The 23,510-nt window shown below is 43.9% G+C and overlaps 1 protein-coding gene across 3 annotated transcripts in view; it reads right to left on the bottom strand.

The window, feature by feature from the left end:
• LOC109416319 (syntaxin-16-like) overlaps window positions 1-23,510 on the bottom strand; it is a 98,102-nt gene that overhangs the window by 26,429 nt on the left and 48,163 nt on the right. For all 3 annotated transcript variants that reach the window (XM_062845896.1, XM_062845897.1, XM_019690358.3), the window contains exons 2-4: window positions 14,961-15,073; window positions 14,804-14,891; window positions 14,664-14,745 (exon numbers count right to left, since the gene is read on the bottom strand). In XM_062845896.1, the coding sequence (XP_062701880.1) occupies window positions 14,664-14,745; window positions 14,804-14,891; window positions 14,961-15,073 (283 nt within the window). The remainder of the gene's footprint in view (window positions 1-14,663; window positions 14,746-14,803; window positions 14,892-14,960; window positions 15,074-23,510) is intronic.

Raw genomic sequence — 23,510 nt, 5'->3', positions numbered from 1 at the left:
TAGCTTTCTTGATTTTCCGTATTGATTTGCCGTATCTGAGCCCGGAACCGAGGAATGTTAGGATGAATGAATTAGGCGGCGTTTGATATAAAAGAGTGTTCAAACCCTTCATCAGTTCATCCTTCAGCGCATTCGTAAAATAGCCTTTTTCAAGCCTAATTTGCAAACGCAATGAAGGTTTAGAACTGTTTGCTTCCCCAGAGATAGAAGTTTTACCGATCAAAGCAGTTTTGCAGTTTGCTTCTTTCTCTGGTTTCTCGCATAATTTTTGCCTTTCACTATCGCGGCAAAACCAGGATCACCACTTTTTGCGGTCGATGGCTCCGCACTCGGAAGTTTATGTCCAGCACATAGAGTTTCTTCTTCAGCACGTCCAGTAAATGCACGAAACTACCAGAGGGCTTACCTGAAAGTTCAGCCATGTTTTCAAATAAAATCACCGCTTAGCTAGAAATATCGAACCACAACGAATGACGTCCAGGATCAAAAGAATGATCAACTTCAACTGCAGTCGAACCGCTCTGTAGGGTTCCATATCAGTAGTTGGCACACCAACACACTAACTTTTGGAGAGAATTTGAGCACCAAAAGCGAAAAAAGGTCCATAAATACACCATTATGAACAATATGCAATACAGGGATATTTTTGGCGTACATATGCCATACGCCACGTTGTGCAGGTTGAGGATCAAGGGCCGATTCTTCAACTTCAGCATAATAAACGTGCACAGCCCACACTCCGGAAGTACTGATGATGACAAGGACGCATTTTACGCGCAGCTCGAACGCGAGTACGACCGCTGCCCAAGCCACGACGTCAAGATCATCATAGGAGATTTGAACGCTCAGGTAGGCCAGGAGGAGGAATTCAGACCGACGATTGGTAAGTTTAGCGCCCACCAGCAAACGAACGAAAACGGCCTACGACTCATTGATTTCGCCGCCTCCAAAAATATGGCCATACGTAGCACCTTTTTCCAACACAGCCTCCCTTATCGTTACACCTGGAGATCACCACAGCAGACGGAATCTCAAATCGACCACGTTCTGATTGACGGACGGCACTTCTCCGACATTATCGACGTCAGGACCTATCGTGGCGCCAACATCGACTCCGACCACTATCTGGTGATGGTCAAACTGCGCCCAAAACTCTCCGTCATCAACAATGTACGGTACCGGCGACCGCCACGGTCGCAACGGCTTCGTGCCGCGAGCCGAAATATGCAGGGATAAAGACGGAGGCCTCTTGACGGACGGACGTGAGGTGATCGAAAGGTGGAAGCAGCACTTCGATCAGCACCTGAACGGCGTGGAGAACGTAGGCACGGGAGCCCACGGCAACGGAAGGAACGACGACGCCAGTGCAGCGGAGGACGGAAATGAACCAACTCCCACGCTGAGGGAAGTTAAGGATGCCATTCACCAGCTCAAAACCAACAAAGCAGCTGGTAAGGATGGTATCGCAGCTGAACTCATCAAGATGGGCCCAGAAAAGTTGGCCACCTGTCTGCATCGGCTGATAGTCAGGATCTGGGAAACCGAACAGCTATCGGAGGAGTGGAAGGAAGGGGTAATCTGCCCCATTCACAAGAAAGGCGACCATTTGGAATGTGAGAACTTCAGGGCGATCACTATTTTGAATGCTGCCTACAAAGTGCTATCCCAGATCATCTTCCGTCGTCTGTCACCTAAAACAAATGAGTTCGTGGGAAGTTATCAAGCCGGCTTCATCGACGGCCGGTCGACAACGGACCAGATCTTTACCGTACGGCAAATCCTCCAGAAATGCCGTGAATACCAGGTCCCAACGCACCACCTGTTCATCGATTTTAAAGCGGCATACGATAGTATCGACCGCGCAGAGCTATGGAGAATCATGGACGAAAACGGCTTTCCTGGGAAGCTGACTAGACTGATTAAAGCAACGATGGACGGTGTGCAAAACTGCGTAAGGGTTTCGGGTGAACTATCCAGTTCATTCGTATCTCGCCGGGGACTGCGACAAGGTGACGGACTCTCATGTCTACTCTTCAACATCGCGCTGGAACGCAACAGCCGGGGAACGATTTTCACAAAATCCGGACAATTTGTGTGCTTTGCGGACGACATGGACATTATCGCTAGAACATTTGGAACGGTGGCAGAACTGTACACCCGCCTGAAACGCGAAGCAGCAAAGGTCGGACTGGTGGTGAATGCCTCAAAAACAAAGTACATGCTGGTAGGCGGAACCGAACACGACCGGATCCGTCTGGGTAGTAATGTTACGATAGACGGGGATACTTTCGAGGTGGTGGAGGAATTCGTCTACCTCGGATCCTTACTGACGGCTGACAACAACGTGAGCCGTGAAATTCGGAGGCGCATCATCAGCGGAAGTCGGGCCTACTACGGGCTCCAGAAGAAACTGCGGTCAAAAAAGATTCACCCACGCACCAAATGCACCATGTACAAAACGCTAATAAGACCGGTGATCCTCTACGGGCACGAGACATGGACCATGCTCGAGGAGGACCTACAAGCACTCGGAGTTTTCGAGCGACGCGTGCTAAGAACGATCTTCGGCGGTGTGCAGGAGAACGGTGTGTGGCGGAGAAGAATGAACCACGAGCTCGCTGCACTTTACGGCGAACCCAGCATCCAGAAGGTGGCCAAAGCCGGAAGGATACGGTGGGCAGGGCATGTTGCAAGAATGCCGGACAACAACCCTGCAAAGCTGGTGTTTGCAACGGATCCGGTTGGCACAAGAAGGCGTGGAGCGCAGAGAGCACGATGGGCGGACCAGGTGGAGCGTGACTTGGCGAGCATTGGGCGCGACCGAGGATGGAGAGCGGCAGCCACAAACCGAGTATTGTGGCGTACTATTGTTGATTATGTCTTGTCTTAATGATGTTGAACAAATAAATGTATGTATGTATGTATGCCATACGCCCATAAGATACCCCATGCACGCAAATTATAACACATTGTATTGAACCTTTACCCTATCATATTAAGATTGAAATAATTGACAATACAAGCAATCGATCGAACTCTCATATTGCAAACAAATGAACAAACCTCCATTGCCATATGCTCTCCCATGAACACATGCCAAGACACATGCAATATAGGTTTATATGTATGAAGGAGAAATTCCAAATAGTGAACAATTTGAAAAATACAGGGATATTTCCTGATGCACATATTACATACACCCAGAAAAAAACCCCATGCAAATCAAAGGTTCACAAAGGTATTTCACTCTTCCAAATAACGTGTCCGTGTTTTTCATATATATATTTAGATATATATAAATACGATAACATGATTTGCGATGCACTCGTATCACAGTTATACGTCATTCATCCACAAATATTAGTCACTATACTATTGGAAATGACCCATAATTGTAGAATGTATAATTGTAGAATTGCTTGCACAGTTGTATTACAACACAATATCACCCTGATACGCGGTCCTCTGTAAGTAGGTACACGCAGTAGAGGCGAATTGAAGAGCGCACACGAAAACAACAGTGTACAGTCTCTCATTGTCTCATCACAGCCATTCTGGTACAGACCACTATTGCAATATAATGCTGTAGCTGTTTACCTACGAATGGCTTTAACGGATACCCAAACTCGCACAACGATAGCTGATATGGATACCACATTAAGTTCTCACCTCCTCTGTAAGCGACAACACTAGAAGAGATGAGACGACCCCACACACAGGAGGTTTCTCATGGCTCCATACTACCTACATGCCCCAAACGATGGAGTAAGTAATTGCACCACCTATTGAAGTAGCACTTCACAGTAAAGAAATATTCTTTTCACTATATTTCTTTTTAGACGGGTCAGAAACATTTCACTTTTCTTAACCCGTTATCACAGTGGTAATACTTTTTTTAATTAATTGCCTGAAGGGAAATTAAAACGATAACACCAAACTAAAATTGCTTAAAGCGGGTCATCACAAAGGGCGTCCACTACCCAGCAGCACTACTCACAGATGTCCAATCCATCATTATAGTCTATCGTATGAGCATGTTATTCATGATATATTTTGTTTGCTTGTATTTTTTATAGCGACTAGAAATTTGTTTATTCTTAATTGCGCAAAGTTTAGTGCTTACACGGTAGTCGACTATTGTTCACAACCGCTACCAAATATTTTTTCGAATCCAGATTCGACTGTGATAAATTCGCCTTCAGATGCTATCATACACTATTTTTACGATTTACTTTTTAGTTTTTTTCGCGCATAGAAGCTATAGCCAAACTATTTTGTTTTTCATGGTTTAAATACTATAGTTTGATAGTTTGATCACACCATTCCCATGGTGCATTGGTGGAGCAGATGAGAAAGGCAACGGACTTGGACTTGATCAGGAACCCGGAGGACGACAGCTAGAATCTGGATGAAGTAGCAAAAAAGCAACTTCAATGAAAGCGAAGGAAGTTAGAAAAGAACAGGAGATAAACAAAATATTTCCTTTCTATTTTCTTTGTCTCACTTTTGACAACTTTCGCTCCAGAGGGTTTTCACTCAAACTTGAAAATTATACAAATTTATTTCAACCGCACCAAGAGTTCGATGGCAATGTTTACCACCCACCACAGTACAACGACGACGGCAGCAGCGCGACGCGACGGTGCCGTCTGGCGCACAATCATCGATCATTGAACGCAGTGATGTCGATCTTGCGGGTCAATTCATCAATAAAATCAATCAAAATCATTGAAATGGTCAATTCAAATTTATCGATTATGCGTCGTAAAATCGAAAACTATTTTTCGAATGATTATTGTTGTACTTTGAAGTACATATGATAGTAATAAAAGCAAATAATTTTTATTTGTGAAATCTCCTCCGCACTGTCCTCCAACACTGCTGCTGCTTGCAAACATCAACAGCGGAAGAGCATACTGAGAGTATTCGATCATTTTTAGCTTATTACACATAAAATTCGGTGTTTTTTGTAATATTGAGACATGTTTCATTGTTATTTAGCAAAACAGAGAAGTCTACTGCTTGAATTGATTTTAAATGATTAACAATCTTGAAATGTTTACATTGGCGGAAGCGAGACAAAGAGGTGCCATTTTTGTTTGTTTGTTTATAGAACAAATGTAAAAAGGCAACACCACTACTGTTGCGCTCGATGTTTGTTAGAAATAAGAATCGAAAAAGAAGAGCTGAAATAGGAGTGATACAGGGAGTCGGATAACCAACCGAAATGGTATGTTTGACATACGTAATGTCTGAAGTTCATAGGCACAAACATGTTTGATAGGATCGCTCAAAATCTACAGGGCTGTTGACGAAGAAGTTGCCAAAGCAGTACATAAAGGGTTCTTGAAACATCTGCAGTTTTTGGATAGTAATCGCAATATCTTTTCAACCATATTTTGATATCATATAATCCAAAAATGTGTCTGGTAAATCCATAATCGAATCAAACAACATTTCTACATTTGAACTGCACTCATTTGTACAAGGCAGTCAGCACACAAAAGAATTATTACACAGTGAAACATTTTGTTGTCTCAGAAGCGAACTTATATGTCTCTGACAGTTTTTGTGTCGCTGAATCCGAATCCGGGCTCAGATTTGCTCCAGCACGTCAGGATTTTTAGCTATACCTCAATTTATAGGGCAAAATATGTGATTTTGGGCTTTTTTGACTGAAAGCCATTTGGCATGAAAATTATTTTTTAAAGCAATTAAAGTGTAAATTGGTCGATTAACATCTAAACTAACGATTTATGCCAAATATTTCGTTTTACCAAATTAAATTTGATAATTTTAAGCATTTTATTTTGGGTACAATATTTGCCATACAAGCCAACCTCCAAAACTTGCGTGCAAGTTGAGTAGTCAACTTAAAATGCTTAAAACTATGAAATTTGATTTGGTAAAACGAAATATTTGGCATAAATCGTTAGTTTAGATGTGATTCGACGAATTTACACTTTGATTGCTGAGCGGTTCCATATCATTTCAGCAACGAGTAATTTCATATTTTTTTATTTGAATGAAACCTTGCATACAAGTCTTTGGGGGAGGAAAAAACCGTTTCGCATACTTGGTTCGCCATTTTGAATCTATCGTTACTTATGAGAAGGGCACATGATATCTTCAAAAAATTGTATCTCGAAAACGGTTTGTCCGATCGGTTTGGTGTCTTCGGCGAAGGAACTGCGTTGAGGTTTTTTGACAGTTCGAAAAGACATTTAAATTGTTTCAACATCCTTCTATCAGTTATGATAGGAAGATTGCATGAATACGATGATTTTGTTGGTGTAAATCAAAAGAGCACACATTTCATCCGCTCAGTACGGACATGCTTGGCCATGACCATTGCAAAAGTTAATTATATCTGCAAATACCGCATTAATGAAAAACTTCCCCATCTTAGGGGTTCAACAAACAGTTTTACTCTTCAAACTAAACTCTTCTTCCTCATAGAAACAGCTGAATAAATATTTACTTGAATTTTTAAATTTAGTCTCACAAAACTTTTCAAAATCTTACAAGGCGCCGTCCACAAATTACGTAACGCTCTAGGGGGAGGGGGGGAGTATGGCCAAGCGTTATGGCTCATACAAAAATTTTCGGGTTTTCATACAAAAAAGCGTTACGGAGGGGGGAGGGGGGGTTGAAAAATGTGGATTTTAGCGTTACGTAATAAATGGATGCTGCCCAATGAGATGAACCTCTCTAGTAAATAAAACTCTTTGGTAGTCCGTACCACAATATTTAACTCTGTCGATAGAAATCGGTTTGAATCACTATATCGATGCCGTGATTAATGAAATAGAACAAGAGGAGAGATAATAATTAGAGAATATCTCATTATAGATAAGACACCGAAAGATTTGTAGGAAATTATGGCTTGAAGCTATTACGAAAAATATTACCTGGTTGAATTTTCTGGAAGAATTTTTTGATCTTAATTTCCAGAAAAAACAACCCTAACGGAAAATACAATACAAATACAAATACTTATATCGTTTTTTAAATTTATTTTTCTACAAAAAGGACCACTTTTATGCAAAATAAGTGAAACACCCAAAAAAAAAAGATTCAAAATTTAAAAATGAAAATAAAAGATTTCATAAATAATTGGTGATACGCCCGAGAGGGACAGGAGAAGTACAAATTCGCAATGGTTGTTACGCCCTTTCCACATGTTGGTCTAGGAATATTTTAACAAAGTGTTACATGCCAATAAAGGATTATGGTTTTAAACTATACAAAAACATGACTGGCAAATTTTCTGGAAATATTTTTTTGTTCTTAATTTACATCTCAAAGAACCACCCTAATTAAAAATAAATGAGCAACCCCTAATGAAATATTATATATATTCAATATTGAAAATGACTTACAGTTATATAAGAGATTTTTAATACTATTATCTTATTTTAAAATTTTTCTACAAAAGGACCACCCTAATGCAAAATAAGTGAACCACCCTAACGATATATGATATATTGAAGGAAAACACGTGTGGTTGCAACGGAATGACAAACTAGAATGATTTATTAAACTTAAATAATTCAAGGGTTACTATGACCAACATCCCCCCTTAACCCTGAATTTAAGAAACCCCAAGTGATTTTCTTGCTTCTCGGAGTTTCGGATACGGAACCGGCTTCGTCAGGACATCCGCCAGTTGACCTTCGGATGGAACGTGTTGAAGGGTGTGGTAGATAAAATAACTAGTAGTAGGCTGGGAGATGCCGGACGGCAGAGTAAAAAGAGCTGTCAATGAATACGGTTGCCACCCACCACAAATGGCTGACGAGGATGGGATCCAAATCATGAAGAGAATCGGAACTTGAAAAACAAGATTTGAGGTATCCTGGACGATTTGATGGATTGATGAGCACGGACCGCAATTAATTTTACCATTCCTCTGTGGGCGAGATCTCCAAGGCGACCAAGGGAGATAAGGCCGGTGCTGTTTTACGACGACAATTGAAATGTTATTCACGATGTGATATGGAGGACAGCCTTACAAACCCCCGGGATGGATGAAGACTCTTGGTGTTGTCAGCATGTTAGTTGCTACGATTTGTGCAGTGCGAAAGCTTAAAAGGATCAATACGTTTCCGTACGCTATCAACCAGCGATAGGTAAATATGAATAAAATTTAAAGTCCAACATAATGGACACGCGCTGTTCCTGGAGAGGAACGCATATAACAAAATCCTTAACGAGTAACACGCTAGGCAACGTGTTAGCTCGGAGAAGGTAAGAAGTACCAAAGACCTTAACGGACAACATGCTGCCAACATGTTGGTCCGGAGAAGGCAAAGAAATATCAAAGTCCTTAACGAGCAACACGCTGGCAACGTGTTGGCTCGGAGAAGGCAGCTAAAATCAAAGTCCTTAACGGACAACGTGCTGCCAACACGTTGGTTCGGAGAAGGCAATAATAAAGTCCTTAACGAGCAACTCGCTGGCGACGTGTTGGCTCGGAGAAGGCAGAAAGCATCAAAGTCCTTAACGGGCAACACGCTAGTAACGTGTTGGCCCGGAGAAGGCAGATAATAATATTTACAGTTTTCAGCAATCCGAAAAAGAACGAGACTTTAAAAACAGACAACCTTTCAAAGATGTGGATTTGGAAGATTGATTTAGAGATTGCAGAACAGTGCAGTTTAAGTTTGGAGGAGCCTTAATACAAACTACTGAAAACCATTCTTGGACGATTTTTAATGACAAGCAGAGAGGCGTTGAGGCGTAGGCCGGATTAGGTATGCCCAACCGTATAACATGTTTCATTGCAGATCCCTTTGCCACCTACATCAGAGTCAGCAAAGCAAGTTGTTCAAGTCTATTGGAAAAGAGAAAAACCAAGACAATAACGCTTAGATGTCTAAAGTTTTAGAAGAAGTTTCATTTGTTGATGATGAGATAAGATCGAGTAACTAACGGAATCCTGTCGATGGAGTTGCAGGAGTTTCCGTTCAATGTTTGCGAAGAAATTCATGTATGGAGAATTACATACTTGAAAACAAAGCCTTTTTTGATTTGCAACAAAAGGAGATGTGGTAGATAAAATAACTAGTAGTAGGCTGGGAGATGCCGGACGGCAGAGTAAAAAGAGCTGTCAATGAATACGGTTGCCACCCACCACAAAGGGCAATAGTTTTCTGCTCCAACTGCTCCTTGACGAAATGATGACGCAGATCGATGTGTTTTGTCCGCGCCGAGTAACCGACTTCTTTTTCGGCTAAACACATTGCACTTCTGTTGTCGCAACGCATTTCAACTGTGGTAGTGAGGCCACTGAGCTCTGCTCGGAATGAGCGCCACCATAGAGCTTCCTGGCCCGCGGCTGCGATCGCCATGTACTCTGCTTCCGTCGTGGAGAGAGCAACGGTGGGTTGTCTTCTGCAGCTCCATGCAACTGCACCGCCCGAGTGCTTGAAAACGTAGCCTGTCACGGACCGTCTGGTCTCTGGATCGTTTCCCCAGTCTGCATCCGAATACCCGTGGAACGATTCTTCACTTTCGCTACTGTAGATTAACTTCATATCCTTCGTTCCTTTCAGGTACCGCAGAATGCGTTTGGCTGCCGTCCAGTGAGCTTCTCCCGGGTTGCTGTTGAAACTGCTGACTGCATTGACCGCGAATGCTATATCCGGTCTGGTGCACTGAGCCACGAACTGCAATCCACCGACGAGTTCGCGGAAAGGTACATTTGCCATCCTCTCGACGTCATCGGGCAATTTCGGGCTCATTTCTTTGCTCAGTTTCTGGCTTGCATCGAACGGCGTGGAAACGGGATTGCAGTCATTCATTCCAAACCGCTCGAGCAGTTGCTCGATGTACTTTTCCTGGTCCAATGTGATCCTCCCGTCAACTTGTGTGACCCGCATTCCGAGGATCTGCTCCGCGTATCCAAGATCTTTCATCTGGAACCGGATCATTAGCTGCTGTTTCAACGCGTCGACTATTTCATCATCGTTGGCGAACACCAACATATCGTCCACATACACGGCCACGATGAGAATCTTGTCGCCGTCGATCAGGAAATACACGCACGAGTCCATCTTCGATTGCTGCAGACCGATTTCCCTGAGTACATTATCGAGCTTCTTGTTCCATACGCGACTCGCTTGCTTGAGTCCGTAGAGCGCTTTCTTCAAACGACACACCTGGCCGCCAGGGATTACGAAGCCTTCTGGTTGCTCCACGTAGATCTCCTCATCCGTCAAGTCGCCTTGAAGAAAGGCCGTCACTGCGTCGAGTTGATGGATCTTCAATCCTAACCTCGCTGCTACTGCCATCAGGTAACGGACCGTGGAGTATCGGACCACTGGAGAGTAGGTTTCTCCATAGTCGACTCCTTTGATTTGCGAGTAGCCCTTCGTCACAAATCGCGCTTTGTACCGCTCGATCGAGCCGTCCGCTTTCGTCTTCAGCTTGAACACCCATTTCGATTTTAGGGCTTTCCGCCCCGCCGGTAGGGCACAGAGCTCCCAGGTCCCATTGTCGCTGTGGGATTTCATCTCTGCCTCCATGGCTTCATGCCACCGGTTGCTGTCGTCACGCTGCATTGCTTCCGCAAACGTTTGCGGCTCATCGAGAAATACCTGAGATGGGGAAATGCTTTGAGGGACGGCACTGAAGCTCAACTGAAAATCATTGTACTTGCCTGGGATACGGCGCTCCCTGCCACTGCGCCTTACCACACATTGGGGGTCCTCTGGTTGTGGAGGGAGCGCAATTTGTGATGGGTCCGACAGCACTTCGCCGCCAGTTTCATTCGCTGGTAATGGTTCTGCTACGGTAGCTTCTCCGCCTTGCTCGGATTCCGGGTCGGTGTCCACTGATGCCATCCGAAACTGTAGCATCTCTGGTTCGGGAGCTTCCAGTCGTTCTTCGCTGCTGCCTTCGTTCAGGAACACAACGTCCCGACTCACATACACCTTCCTGGATTTCGGATTGTAGACTCGATAGCCTTTCGTTCCCGCTGCGTATCCAACAAAGATGCCTTGCTCCGATTTCGGATCCCATTTCTTCCTTCTTACCTTCGGTATGTGCGTCATCACTCTCGTACCGAAAACGTGCAAATTGGATAGGTCCGGCTTCTTTCCGCTGAACTTTTCTTCCGGGGTCACTTGAAGACCTTTCGTTGGTGAACGGTTCACGAGGTAGCACGCTGTTCCAACCGCTTCGGCCCAAAACGATTTGTCCAATCCTGCATCAAATAGTAGGCAACGAGCACGTTCCACGAGGGTCCGGTTCATCCGTTCTGCCAGACCATTTTGCTCCGGATTATGCGGCACACTGGTTTCGTGTCGGATTCCACATTGCCGCAAATATCGCCTCATGTCATGATTCACGTACTCCGTCCCGTTGTCACTTCTCAATCGCTTCACTCGCCTACCTGTTTGGGTCTCTGCATACGCTTGAAAATCTTTGAAGCATTCCAGCACTTCCGTCTTCGATCGAATGAAGTAGATAAAGCACTTCCTGCTGCAATCGTCGACGAAGGTAAGGAAGTACTTGCTGCCTCCTACGGAAGTCGTTTCCATGGGACCACACAGATCACTGTGGACGAGATCCAACACCTCTGCTGCTCTGGCCCCTTTGAATTTGAACGGTTGACGTTGATGCTTCCCTTCCAAGCACGGAATGCACGCCGGCATATCGGATTCGTCGAATTGCACACCACAGACCATACTGCGAAGTTGCTTCAAACTGTGTGCATTCAAGTGCCCCATGCGGCGATGCCATAATCCGATGTCCTCCTTGGGCGTCGCGATGCACGATACATTTCTTCCGGTTTGGCGGAGACGATATAGTCCGCCTTGCTGATCACCAACAGCCACAATCCGACCGGTCTGGTCGAAAACTTCACACACGTCCTTGGAAAACACCACCTGATGACCACGACTGCAGATCTTGTGCACGGATAAAAGATTCATCGCCAGTTCCGGAATGCACAGCACTTCCGAAACATCGAGCACTTCGGTTGCATCACCCAAGTCGGCTTTGATTACCACGTTGCCCTTAGCAACGACTGGTGTCTCCATGTTGTTTGCAACTATGACACTATCACTCACCTCTTCTGCTTCTTTCAGGATTGCTTTTTCGCGACACATGTGGGACGACGTGCCGGAATCGAAAATCCACTCACCCGGATTTCCACGACGATGTTGGACCATGAACGCCGAGTGTCTGTCGAACTTCTTCGGTGCTTGTTGCCCGCCGCTGCGGTGTCCTCGTGGTTCCATTTTGCCTTCTCGCTGGCACTCTGAGGCGTAATGACCCGGCTGGTTACACCGGAAACACTTCACGTTGCTCTTGTTCGGTTTCGTTGACTTTGGCTTCGCTCCGGGTTGGCCATAGAACGCCCGTCCAGACTCGCTTCCAGAGTCGTCAGGCCACTTTACATCCTGCAGTATCTTCGCACGTATCGTATCTGCTCGCATCTGGATCCCGGACGCTTCCAGGCCCATGATCATGGGCTCATACTGTTTCGGCAAGCCCATCAGCAGAATGCTGGACATCCACCGATCGTTCACCTCGAAGCCAATCTGCGCCAGTTTGTGCCTGGTGGACATCAGCTGGTTGACGTAGTCCTCCACCGTAGCACAATCCACTAATTTTACTCTGGTCAGTTGCCGAAGTAGTCCGAATTCCCGGATGTATCCGCTGTCCTGGAATGCAGCCTTCAAACTGTCCCATGCTTCCTTGGCCGTTGCAGCGTTCTGGACAAGGCTGTAGTTCGTCGGATCGATGCTCAAACAAATGGTTGCAAGCGCACGCTCCGAAAGCTCTTCCGTCGGGTTGTCCGTCTTGATGGCCGCCCACGTACCTTCTCGGATCATCACCATTTTGATTGCGAAGGACCAGGAGCTGTAGTTTTCCTGCCCTCGTAACCGCTCCGCCAATGGCAACGATAGGCTTCCTCCCGCTGGTAGGATTCTTGAATTCGTCGCCACCGGTGCTCCTCCAACGGAATCCGCTTGCTGGCTTCCTGCTCCTGCTGTTCCGGCCGGACCTCCGGCGCCTGGAAGTGCTTCTGAGCTGCTACCGTTCATGCTTCGTGTTGGAGTTCTCTGGAGCGACATCAATTTTCTTCTTGTATAAAAATCTTGAAATTTTCAATTCTTCACATCGGCGAAAAATTTTTCTTCAATTGTTTGTCCGTTGCTATGGTGCCACAGGCCCATAACCTGAAGGAAAACACGTGTGGTTGCAACGGAATGACAAACTAGAATGATTTATTAAACTTAAATAATTCAAGGGTTACTATGACCAACATATATAATAAGCTAGCAGTTGCCAACGATGATGTAAGACATTTTCCAGTACTATTGCTATGAATATTTCAGCAACTAAATTCAAATCCTCCATTTCAAATTCATTTCACTCCCCCAACTCCAAGTCCAAAAAGTCAAGTTTTTTCCAAAAAAATTTTTTTGAGATAACACCAGATCTCGACGTTTCATGCACTTTTAAGGCATTTGGCATCAAAAAAAAATTTTCGATTTCGAAATTTTCATGTATCCCTTGGGTTATTTTTCGTGTTTCAAAACAGCCAAACTTTGACCGCTTTGGGCCACCTCTTAGCGAAGTCCGATTGAGCTGAAATTTTGCATGGGGACTTTTTTTGAGGAGACGAAACTTTTGAGCACTACCCGTTTTCGAAATTCGAAAATTCGATTTTCATTGGCACCCTAAGCAGCAGTGTTGGAGGACAGTGCGGAGGAGATTTCACAAATAAAAATTATTTGCTTTTATTACTATCATCTCTCTCTCTCTCTTCTTGGCGTAACGTCCTCGCTGGGACAAAGCCTGCTTCTCAGCTTAGTGTTCTATGAGCACTTCCACAGTTATTAACTGAGAGCTTCCTCTGCCAATGACCATTTTGCATGTGCATATCGTGTGGCAGGCACGAAGATACTCTATGCCCAAGGAAGTCAAGGAAATTTCCTTTACGAAAAGATCCTGGACCGACCGGGAATCGAACCCGTCACCCTCAGCATGGTCATGCTGAATACCCGTGCGTTTACCGCCTCGGCTATATGGGCCCTCAAGTACTATCATATGTACTTCAAAGTACAACAATAATCATTCGAAAAATAGTTTTCGATTTTACGACGCATAATCGATAAATTTGAATTGACCATTTCAATGATTTTGATTGATTTTATTGATGAATTGACCCGCAAGATCGACATCACTGCGTTCAATGATCGATGATTGTGCGCCAGACGGCACCGTCGCGTCGCGCTGCTGCCGTCGTCGTTGTACTGTGGTGGGTGGTAAACATTGCCATCGAACACTTGGTGCGGTTGAAATAAATTTGTATAATTTTTAAGTTTGAGTGAAAATATTTCTTTGTGGCATAGATAGTTGGAAAGGGAATTTTAATTGGAATAGTGTGTTCTATATTTCTTTCCCAAATATTTTGCGTGAAGTGGAGAATTTAAGAGAAAAGGTGAGCGTCGATTTTCTTACGTAAGTGTATTAGTGCAATACTGTGTAAAGTTGAATTTGGATGATGATTCTGAAGAAGCCGTTGTGATGACACAAGAAAAAGCCTTAAATTGACTTAGTTATAGAAGCAAGTGCCCAAAATAGGAACAATTGCCCAAGCGGTACAAGACTCTATAATGCAAAGGTTTAGGTACTATACTTACTTCTGGCAAATGATTTAAGAGCTTTAATATTACTATGAACACTGGATATCATCCTAGAAACATCTCTGGCGTGTAGTTTTGCCTAAAAATCAAATCTAGTATTTGAAAAAAAAAATCATCTATGTCAGTGTTTAACATACTCTTTCCTTGCCATCGACGTTTTCACTGAGCACCAACCGAGAAGTACATCCATGAATTTCTACTAGATCTTCAGTCTTGATTCTAATTCTAAAAAGAGAAAAATGTAATCAACCCACTTTTATGTCCCATACCCACATATTTTTTATATACACTCACTTGTTGAATAAATATGTAACGTCTTCATAATATTTCATCCAGGATGGTTGTTCTGAGCAGCTAGCGAGTTCGTCCAATCCTCGGTCAAGTAGCGCAATATTGTCAGAATTGTTCTGAAACATAAAAAAATCAATGGTTTTGGCCAGGGAGAATACACTTCTATTGCTGTTAACCCAGCAGAGGTTAGACGCGGTTAAAGTCGGATATTGTCGGTTTTCCCCCTTATCGAATGCGAAGATTTGAACCCGTTGCAAGTGAAACCATCGCTAAAGTCGTCGCCAGCCAATCAGCAAGTTGACAGAAGACAGATGACACAGCACTTGGGGCAGCAGGGATGAAAGTCCTGGGGCCAGACGCACCCCCTCCCCCCCCGCTTGCGAGTCAGCCGCGTAGTCGCCGGCTAAGAATAGGACTACTAACCCCAATTCAAGGTGTCAAGCGACCCGTGCTGAGGAATGAGTGATCGAGGGGGTGAAAAAGATGCTCGATCTTTAACGGAGCCTGTGGGGTACCGGGCACCCCCCACAGTAAGCTGTCCCTTACCGCGTTAATGCAGGGCTCTGGCGTGGTGGACCTTATTTCCCGTGCGACTCGTGGGATGAAAAAATTAGCAAAAATTCAAGAAATCAAAATTTAGGTGGAAGTAGTGGTGAGATCAACCCCTTCGCAAGAAGCGGGTTGATGAGATCTCCGACAAGGAGAAGTGAGGAGATAGGCGCTGGGAGTACGCAGCTCAAGCGTGGGTGTTCCAGTCCACTTCCCGGCAAGCCAGCCGGTGGAGGTTATGGACGGAGCGTGGTTGTTGAGGGCCGTCAACCGGGAATCCAAAGGACGGTCCGCAATAGAGGTGGCTGAGCAGCAGCTTGGCAAAATCATCGACTTTGCGTCCACTAAGTCGAACATAAGCAAGGACCTGAAAACGGCCATGCTTCGACTTAGGGCGTCGATCGACGATGCCAAGCAGGAGCACGCAGCACTCGCGTTGCTGAGTGCTGCAGCAGCGGAGCCTGCAAATGAGAAAGTGCCGAAGTTTACCCAAACGGAGGCCTTCTCCTTCGCAGGAAGTCCGAATAAGGCGGAAGCGATTGCTCGCGACAAACGGGGCAAGCAATCGCAGAAGCGAGCGAAGCAACCATCAGGCGAGGAGCTGTCTGGTGGTGCCCGCAAGGCCAGGTGAATCATTACCCCGAAAGTCGGTAATAATGCCGGAAGGTCGGACCCCAGCCAGGGTTCCCGGAAAGCTGGTCGGTGGTTTAGTCATCCCCATTCCCAAAAAGAACTCAATTCGTACCGAGCCTAACGGATACCGTCCGATTTCTCTGACCAGCTGCTGCAGTAAGGTTATGGAACGAATGGTGAATCGGAGACTAATTTATTCGGGACAACGACCTTCTGGACCATCGGCAACATGCGTTTCGCCAAGGATGTGGCACGAGCACCTACTTCGCAACACTCGGCCACGTTCTGGACGACGCCCTTGAAAATAGTCTCCACGTGGACTTGGCTGCGTTGGATATTTCGAAGGCATATAATCGTATCTGGACCCCGCCGGTTCTGGAAAAACTGGCTAGCTGGGGCATTGGTGGCAATACTTTCGCCTTTATCCGTAACTTCCTATCAAACAGAACCTTTCAGGTGTCCATCGGAAGTACAAAATCGAACTACTTTCCAGAGGAAACTGGCGTGCCTCAGGGCTCCGTGTTAGCGGTAACCCTTTTCCTTATCGCTATGAACGGAGTGTTTGAATCCCTACCAAAAGGAGTCTTCATTTTGTATTTGCGGACGACATTGTTATCCTTATAACAGAGGCCTGCTTTAATCCGCAAGAAACTACAAAGAGCCATCGATGCAGTCCATTCCTGGGCACTCTCTAACGGATTCGAATTGTCACCATCAAAAAGTCAATTCTCTCACATTTGCTCTGGAAGACATCGCGCTAAAAAGAACCCGCCGACCATCAATGGAGAAGAAATTCCTTACGAGTCCACCATCCGCATTCTCGGAATACACTTAGACCGACACCTAAAGTTTCCAGCCTCACTGTGATCGGATTAAAAAAGAATGTGAGAGTCGATTGAATCTTATACGAACTATCACTAGCAAACACACTAAAAACAATCGTGATGTGGGTCCACGTATCACGCGGGCAGTCATTTGCAAACTACTATATGGTGCTGAACTACTATGCAGGAACTCTGAAACTGTAATCAAGAAGCTTGCATCCACTTTCAACCGCTGCATCCGTATTTTATCTGGCCTATTTCCATGTACACCTGCAGCATCCGCGTGCGTCGAGGCCGGTATCTTACCATTTCGACACATTTTTGCAATAGCCGTATGCTCCAGGGCAGCCTGTTTTCTTGAAAAGACGAGCGAGGATGACGAGGAAGTGTTCCTCCTCAAAGAGGCAAACAAGCTCCTCCAGCAGATCGCCCACCAGATCCTCCCCCCGGTGTCCACGGTCCACTGGGTTGGAGACGAAGCGTGGGACTTCTTTCCACCTAAAATCTTATGGACTCTAAATACACCAACCAAAGAAAATCTGAATTCTTGTACTGTGGTACCATAGACTAATTTCAAGACCTCGATGTACCAAAGAAAACCATTAAATTTTCTGTGTCCAGGCCGGTACCCAATAAATATTCATTACCGTGTATTTTTTCCGTGTAAATAGCCTTTTGTGTAAATTATATTTAGCGTGTTACACCGATCTGACAGAGCTCTGACAGTAAAGGACTGAACATAAATTACGTAAAGTTAGTACCGAGGATTGTTCACAATCTGCGAACTTGACTGCGGAAAAAATCGCGAACATGACGCCGGTGGTGGTACCCCGTTTCAACGAGCTTATTGTCGTCGCGGTTGAAACCTGAAGTTTCCCCACACCCGACAATCGAATTTTCTCAAAATGCATACGTGAAACCTAACGTCGGCCGTAGTGCGCTAGACAGCGGACCTGGTCCTCTATCCAGCGCACTGTGCCCGACGTATGTCCGACACACGGTTTAAAAGAGAAATCGATTTACGCGTGTCCAAAATTTCGATTTTCAACTGCACGAACAATATTAAAACAAAGTTGAACGGTTACAAGCTTATTTATACTGACGGCTCCAAGGATCTATGTAAAGTTGGCTGAATTTTTGATTTTACCATGCTTTTTTCTGCGCGAACTAAATTAAGCCCTGTAAGCCTATATAAAGCCTACAAGCTGTAAAGAAGTTTGTCAGTGCTGTCGCAGGGCTTGGAGCACATGACGTTTATATCAATCAAAATAGATTTCGACCAAAACAGACTCGAGTCGGTCATGATCAATACATTTTAAACACCCATGTCGGACGGGATTGGCGGAACGGAATTTTTTTGTTGTTGGAATGTTTATCGGAATGGTGTTGTTAAATAGATAATGGAATCTGGTTATCTTGATTGTTCCATTTTTTTTTTTTTCAATCAAGGCAAACTTCAGCTCGTTTCCCTCTTCTTCTGAAACGTTTCCCGACCATTTATATAAACATTGCTTATCCTGCATCAATTCCTACGTTCATCACCACCAAGCTTACCACTGATCCGCATCCCATATCATTTTCAACCTTCGAAATGCCCAAACTATTTTGTTTTTCATGGTTTAAATGCTAGTTTAATCACACCATTCCCATGGTGCATTGGTGGAGCAGATGAGAAAGGCAACGGACTTGGACTTGATCAGGAACTCGGAGGACAACAGCTAGAATCTGGATGAAGTAGCAAAAAAGCAACTTCAATGGAAGCGAAGGAAGTTAGAAAAGAACAGGAGATAAACAATTTTTTTTTCTTTTTTCTTTGTCTCACTTTTGACAAATTTCGCTCCAGAGACTTGGTACGATATTTTAAAGTTGGTCGTATATCACGAGGGGGGCGACACATCCAGATTATCACATTTTTACCAAAAATCTTACGCATCTTTTGCACTGTGCATTATCCGTTTCCATCTTGACATCTGCTTTCCATCCAAAATCTATCTCAAATCCTTTTTTCAAACTATTCACATCTCTTCAATCTAATGCGATCGACGTAAACAAAGCTAGCGATTTTGTTGCCAAACGTCAAAACAGATCGCAACCCTTGCAGTGAATCGCGCAATTAAAGTTGATCGTCGGGAGGAAACAGGATCTCCGCCTACCGTATCCCGAAGGAAAGGAACCGGAGCAACCCGGCCGTGTGAAAAGCGAGTGGAGCAAAGCAGTTGACACAGGCAATGTATCTCCGCCGTTTGCAGCCAGAGCTAGGGCCGTATTCCGCTTCCGAGACTGGTGAGTGATGGTTCTGGTCGTCGAGATTGTCGGCCACTCCCTTTGCATTGCTGGTCTGCTAGGCGGAATGAAGCGAAAAAAGTATGTCCGAATCTTAACTAACGTTTAGAAACTGATTACTATTAATATTTTTTAGGCACCGCCGTCTGCATTCACTCAGTGAGGAATTCGAGGATCGGTGACAGGTACCTAATTTGATACCAGTAATAGTCGGTCTACTAAAGGCTTTCGGGACATGATGCTCTCTCGGGATCAGACCCCGTTTCCACGATTGCTGCTCCTTTAGTGACATTGCTGTTCCTCGCAGCGGCTGCCATGCATCCTAAGCATTCAGCACTCCTTCATCCCACGGCCACCGATATGGTTTACCTCTTCAATCGGATGCTTCATTCCGCTACACACAATCATTTCTAGCAACTTGATAGGCTACCCAATCCAGCCCGATTATAAATCAGTGCCCTATTTTAACCCATTAAGCCGTGGAAATTAGACGAGGTGTCAGAGTTTACTATTATGGAAATAATTTTGTTTGAAAGAAATTCTCAAAAATCTAGGAGGCAAAATAGTTGCTACTGGTCGTTTAGGCCACCAGCGTGGGTGTAAAAATCTTGCCACTGCCCATTTGGGTACTTTGTTTATCTTGGATATGCCAAAAAGCCCGAAGGGTTTTTCAAGTGGACTAAGCTGCCCCCATTGGCACAACAGTCCCATGTGAATAGGAAACCCAGCAAACATGGGACGGTTATGCGAATAGGGGCAGTAAGGCTAACCCACAATATTTTTGCATAGGTTCAGCTCTTGGTTATTTCATAAAATATTTGCTAAACCATCAGCTTTACAACAGTTCAGAACCAAAAAACACCCATAGTTGTTAGTGCGCGGTGGTATGGCGCGAAACGAATGAAGCCGGGCGGCATACATGTTCTGGATCCTTTGGAACTGGTGATGATCAAATGCACCGAGCTGAATTAAATATTGCTCGTAAGATGAAACTGATTCGTTACTTCAAATCAGAAACATTTCTGGCAATAGACTAAGTCTGTCATTCAATTTAGCTTAGATTCCTATGTACTGCCTATGTTCGCATATCCGTCCTATATTTGCTGGCTTTCCTATACATGTGGGGCAATTATGCGATCATAGGCAGTGCAGATTTGACAATTTTCATGTCGTTTGCAAGAAATGAGTTGCTTTCAAAAAATAGTAGTTATTGTTATTGAAGAGGGAAACAGAACCTATAATGGGATGGGAAGGGCGGTCATCAATATGTATACACAATCAGTACAAAATACCTATCTTTTTGAAATGTACCACTTCGTAAAATTTTACAATAGGACCAATTTATAAACTACTCTTAGAAGAGCACTTTTAGTTTCGGCAGTCCTGTGGGCACCGGATTTATTACGGCTTTCCTCGGTCAACTGAGTTTTGGTGAACTGGCTTTAAAACGATATCACGCACTGATAGGTATAGAAGGTCTAGACTCTGGCATCGCTCATGATCAAGTGATACTGTGGAGTTTTTGGCAGCTTGCAGTAGTCACAAGGGATCTGCTTCACCCAGAGAGCGTTGCGTTGCCGGACTTTCGCTCAGGGTAAGACAATTCAGCAAACACCTGACCATGTTTCCGATCACCTTTTGGATCATATCAAAGTTGGGCTTTTCACTTTACATCACTTTACAGTTTCCCGACACGATGTTCCTGTTAGTGATAACACTCGTGATTATATATATATATAGAGATTCACCATGCACATTTTGAAACAAGTAAGCCCTGTCGAATCCAAACCGGACGCAAAGCTTGCCCCTGCTGGATACTGAAACGGCGTTGCTACACATGGCACAATTGGCACGCACCGAGTTCTGATAAACCCCAAGACATTTCTAGTTGTCGTTACAAAAGTCCATCATCTCCCACTGAAGTGTCCTCTCCGTCAGCTGGAAGCACTGGGCACATCGTCGCATGTTGCTCGCCTCGCGATCCAACTGAGCGTGTTCGGCTTCCTCTTCGCTGTGTTCTACGGCCTTGGCCAGCTTCTGTGGTTGCTCCGGTTCGGTAGGACAGACTCCTACTTGGACTCCTAACCCTTACCGACGGTCGCTTCAGCTGGAACAAATCCTGGAGTTCCGTCATCAAAAGATTCAGACAATCGTCCTGATAAACGAACAACTCATTGTCGTCCTGAATTATTTACACTGCCTGATAGAAAGATTTGCTGGAGGACTCGTTGGAGGGTGCCACAGAAGAAATCGCTGGACATTTTTCGAGAAAAACCAGCTGGAGTATTTTCCGGACGGAGCTGCTGAAAAATTGCGGTAAAATTGCTGGAGCATGTATTCTCCACTCTCCCAGAGGAACTTCAGGTTTTGTTTTTTTCTAACGAAAACAAAGTGACTAGTTCTGACATACTATGTGAAAAAAGGCCAACTATTTTTTTTTTGTACCAGCTCACACTCACGCTTTATTTGACGACATTTCTCGGTCTAATTCAATATTATTACGCCAATTAACTCAAATACAAGGTAAATAAATGCTTAGATAACTACACTCCCGTTCAAAAGTTTGGGGTCACCCCCTCAAAAACATGTCATTTTTTTAGGCCCATATCTCCGCCAATTTGCGTCCGATTTCAAAACCCTAGGTTTCATTCAAAAGATAATAAGTCAAAGAAACTTTGAACATGATTTGAAAGAAACTTTTTCAAAAAATTTTGTATGTAAACTTAACCCAAAGTTGCCAAATTTTCTAAAAAATGAATATAAACTTACGGCAGTGTCGCTGGAAATTGGGTCGACCAAATTTTAAGATGAGAGCGGTAATATGACCCATTTTCTATTAGCTTTCAACTGCTTTTTACAGAACTTAGCTAAAAAATCTAGAAAAAAAGTTATTAAGTAAATTAATCCTTGATGTCATCGGCCAAAAGTTTGGGGTCACTTCTCAATATGATGTATCGGTCAAAAGTTTGGGGTCACTATCGTAAAACATGGAAAAGTGATTTGTTGATATCTTTGTCATCTTTCATTCAATTTTAATTCTTCTTGGCTTATTTGAAACAAAATGAATGATACTTACTGCATAGACATTGAACCACACATATTTGTTGAAATTTACATACTAAAACTTAACGTAAAGTTGCCTCATTTTTTGAAGCGTGGTAAAATGTGCTAACTTTACATAACATTTTTATATACAAAAATCGTTAAATACGTTAAGTTGAAGACATCAAACGTAAATTTAGTTAATTATCTTTGAAATGAGCCAAAAATAATTAAAATTGAACTATAGATGACGAAGATATCGCCAAATTACTTTTCCATGTTTTACGAAAGTGACCCCAAACTTTTGGCCGATACATCATATTGAGGGGTGACCCCAAACTTTTGGTCGATGACATCAAGGATTAATTTACTTAATAACTTTTTTTCTAGATTTTTTAGCTAAGTTCTGTAAAAAGCAGTTGAAAGCTAATAGAAAATGGGTCATATTACCGCTCTCATCTTAAAATTTGGTCGACCCAATTTCCAGCGACTCTGCCTTAAGTTTATATCCATTTTTTAGAAAATTTGGCAACTTTGGGTTAAGTTTGCATACAAAATTTTTTGAAAAAGTTTCTTTTAAATCATGTTCCAAGTTTCTTTGACTTATTATCTTTTGAATGAAACCTAGGGTTTTGAAATCGGACGCAAATTGGCGGAGATATGGGCCTAAAAAAATGACATGTTTTTGAGGGGGTGACCCCAAACTTTTGAACGGGAGTGTATGTAATCCATATTTTACTGGACTCAGTTGCGTGAACATAGTCGAAGCAGTTGTTAACGTATTTGTTTGTAAAAATCAATTACACCCTTTTCACATTTTTTACTGGACTGGCCTCCGCACATCTGTTCTATCCATTCACATCTCCTTCCATATCAAAGCAGCGCTCGCAGGATTTGGAAGTGGATGCAGTGCAAAAAAATCTGATAGTTGCACACTGATCTAAAAAAGTAGATGCATCTATGTCGGCATCTATTGGACGATTTAGATGTGTCGCCCCCCTCGCCTAGCCTTAACAATGTGGGTTTCAATATGGTATAAGGACATGCTCCCAAAAATATGGATTTTCCGAAAACCACGGTGATTAGATCGGTCTAACCAAACATTTTCCCGATAGATGATGAGTTTCTGAATTGAATGAGCTAAAAATTTCCAAAATCGATGAAAAATTGACGGAGATATGATCATTTCAATTTCGTGGGTACCCGGGTACCCTGCCGGCCT

Source organism: Aedes albopictus, chromosome 1, assembly GCF_035046485.1.
Source record: "Aedes albopictus strain Foshan chromosome 1, AalbF5, whole genome shotgun sequence".
Taxonomy (NCBI): Eukaryota; Metazoa; Arthropoda; class Insecta; order Diptera; family Culicidae; genus Aedes; species Aedes albopictus.
This window is presented reverse-complemented; position numbering and strand designations above follow the sequence as displayed.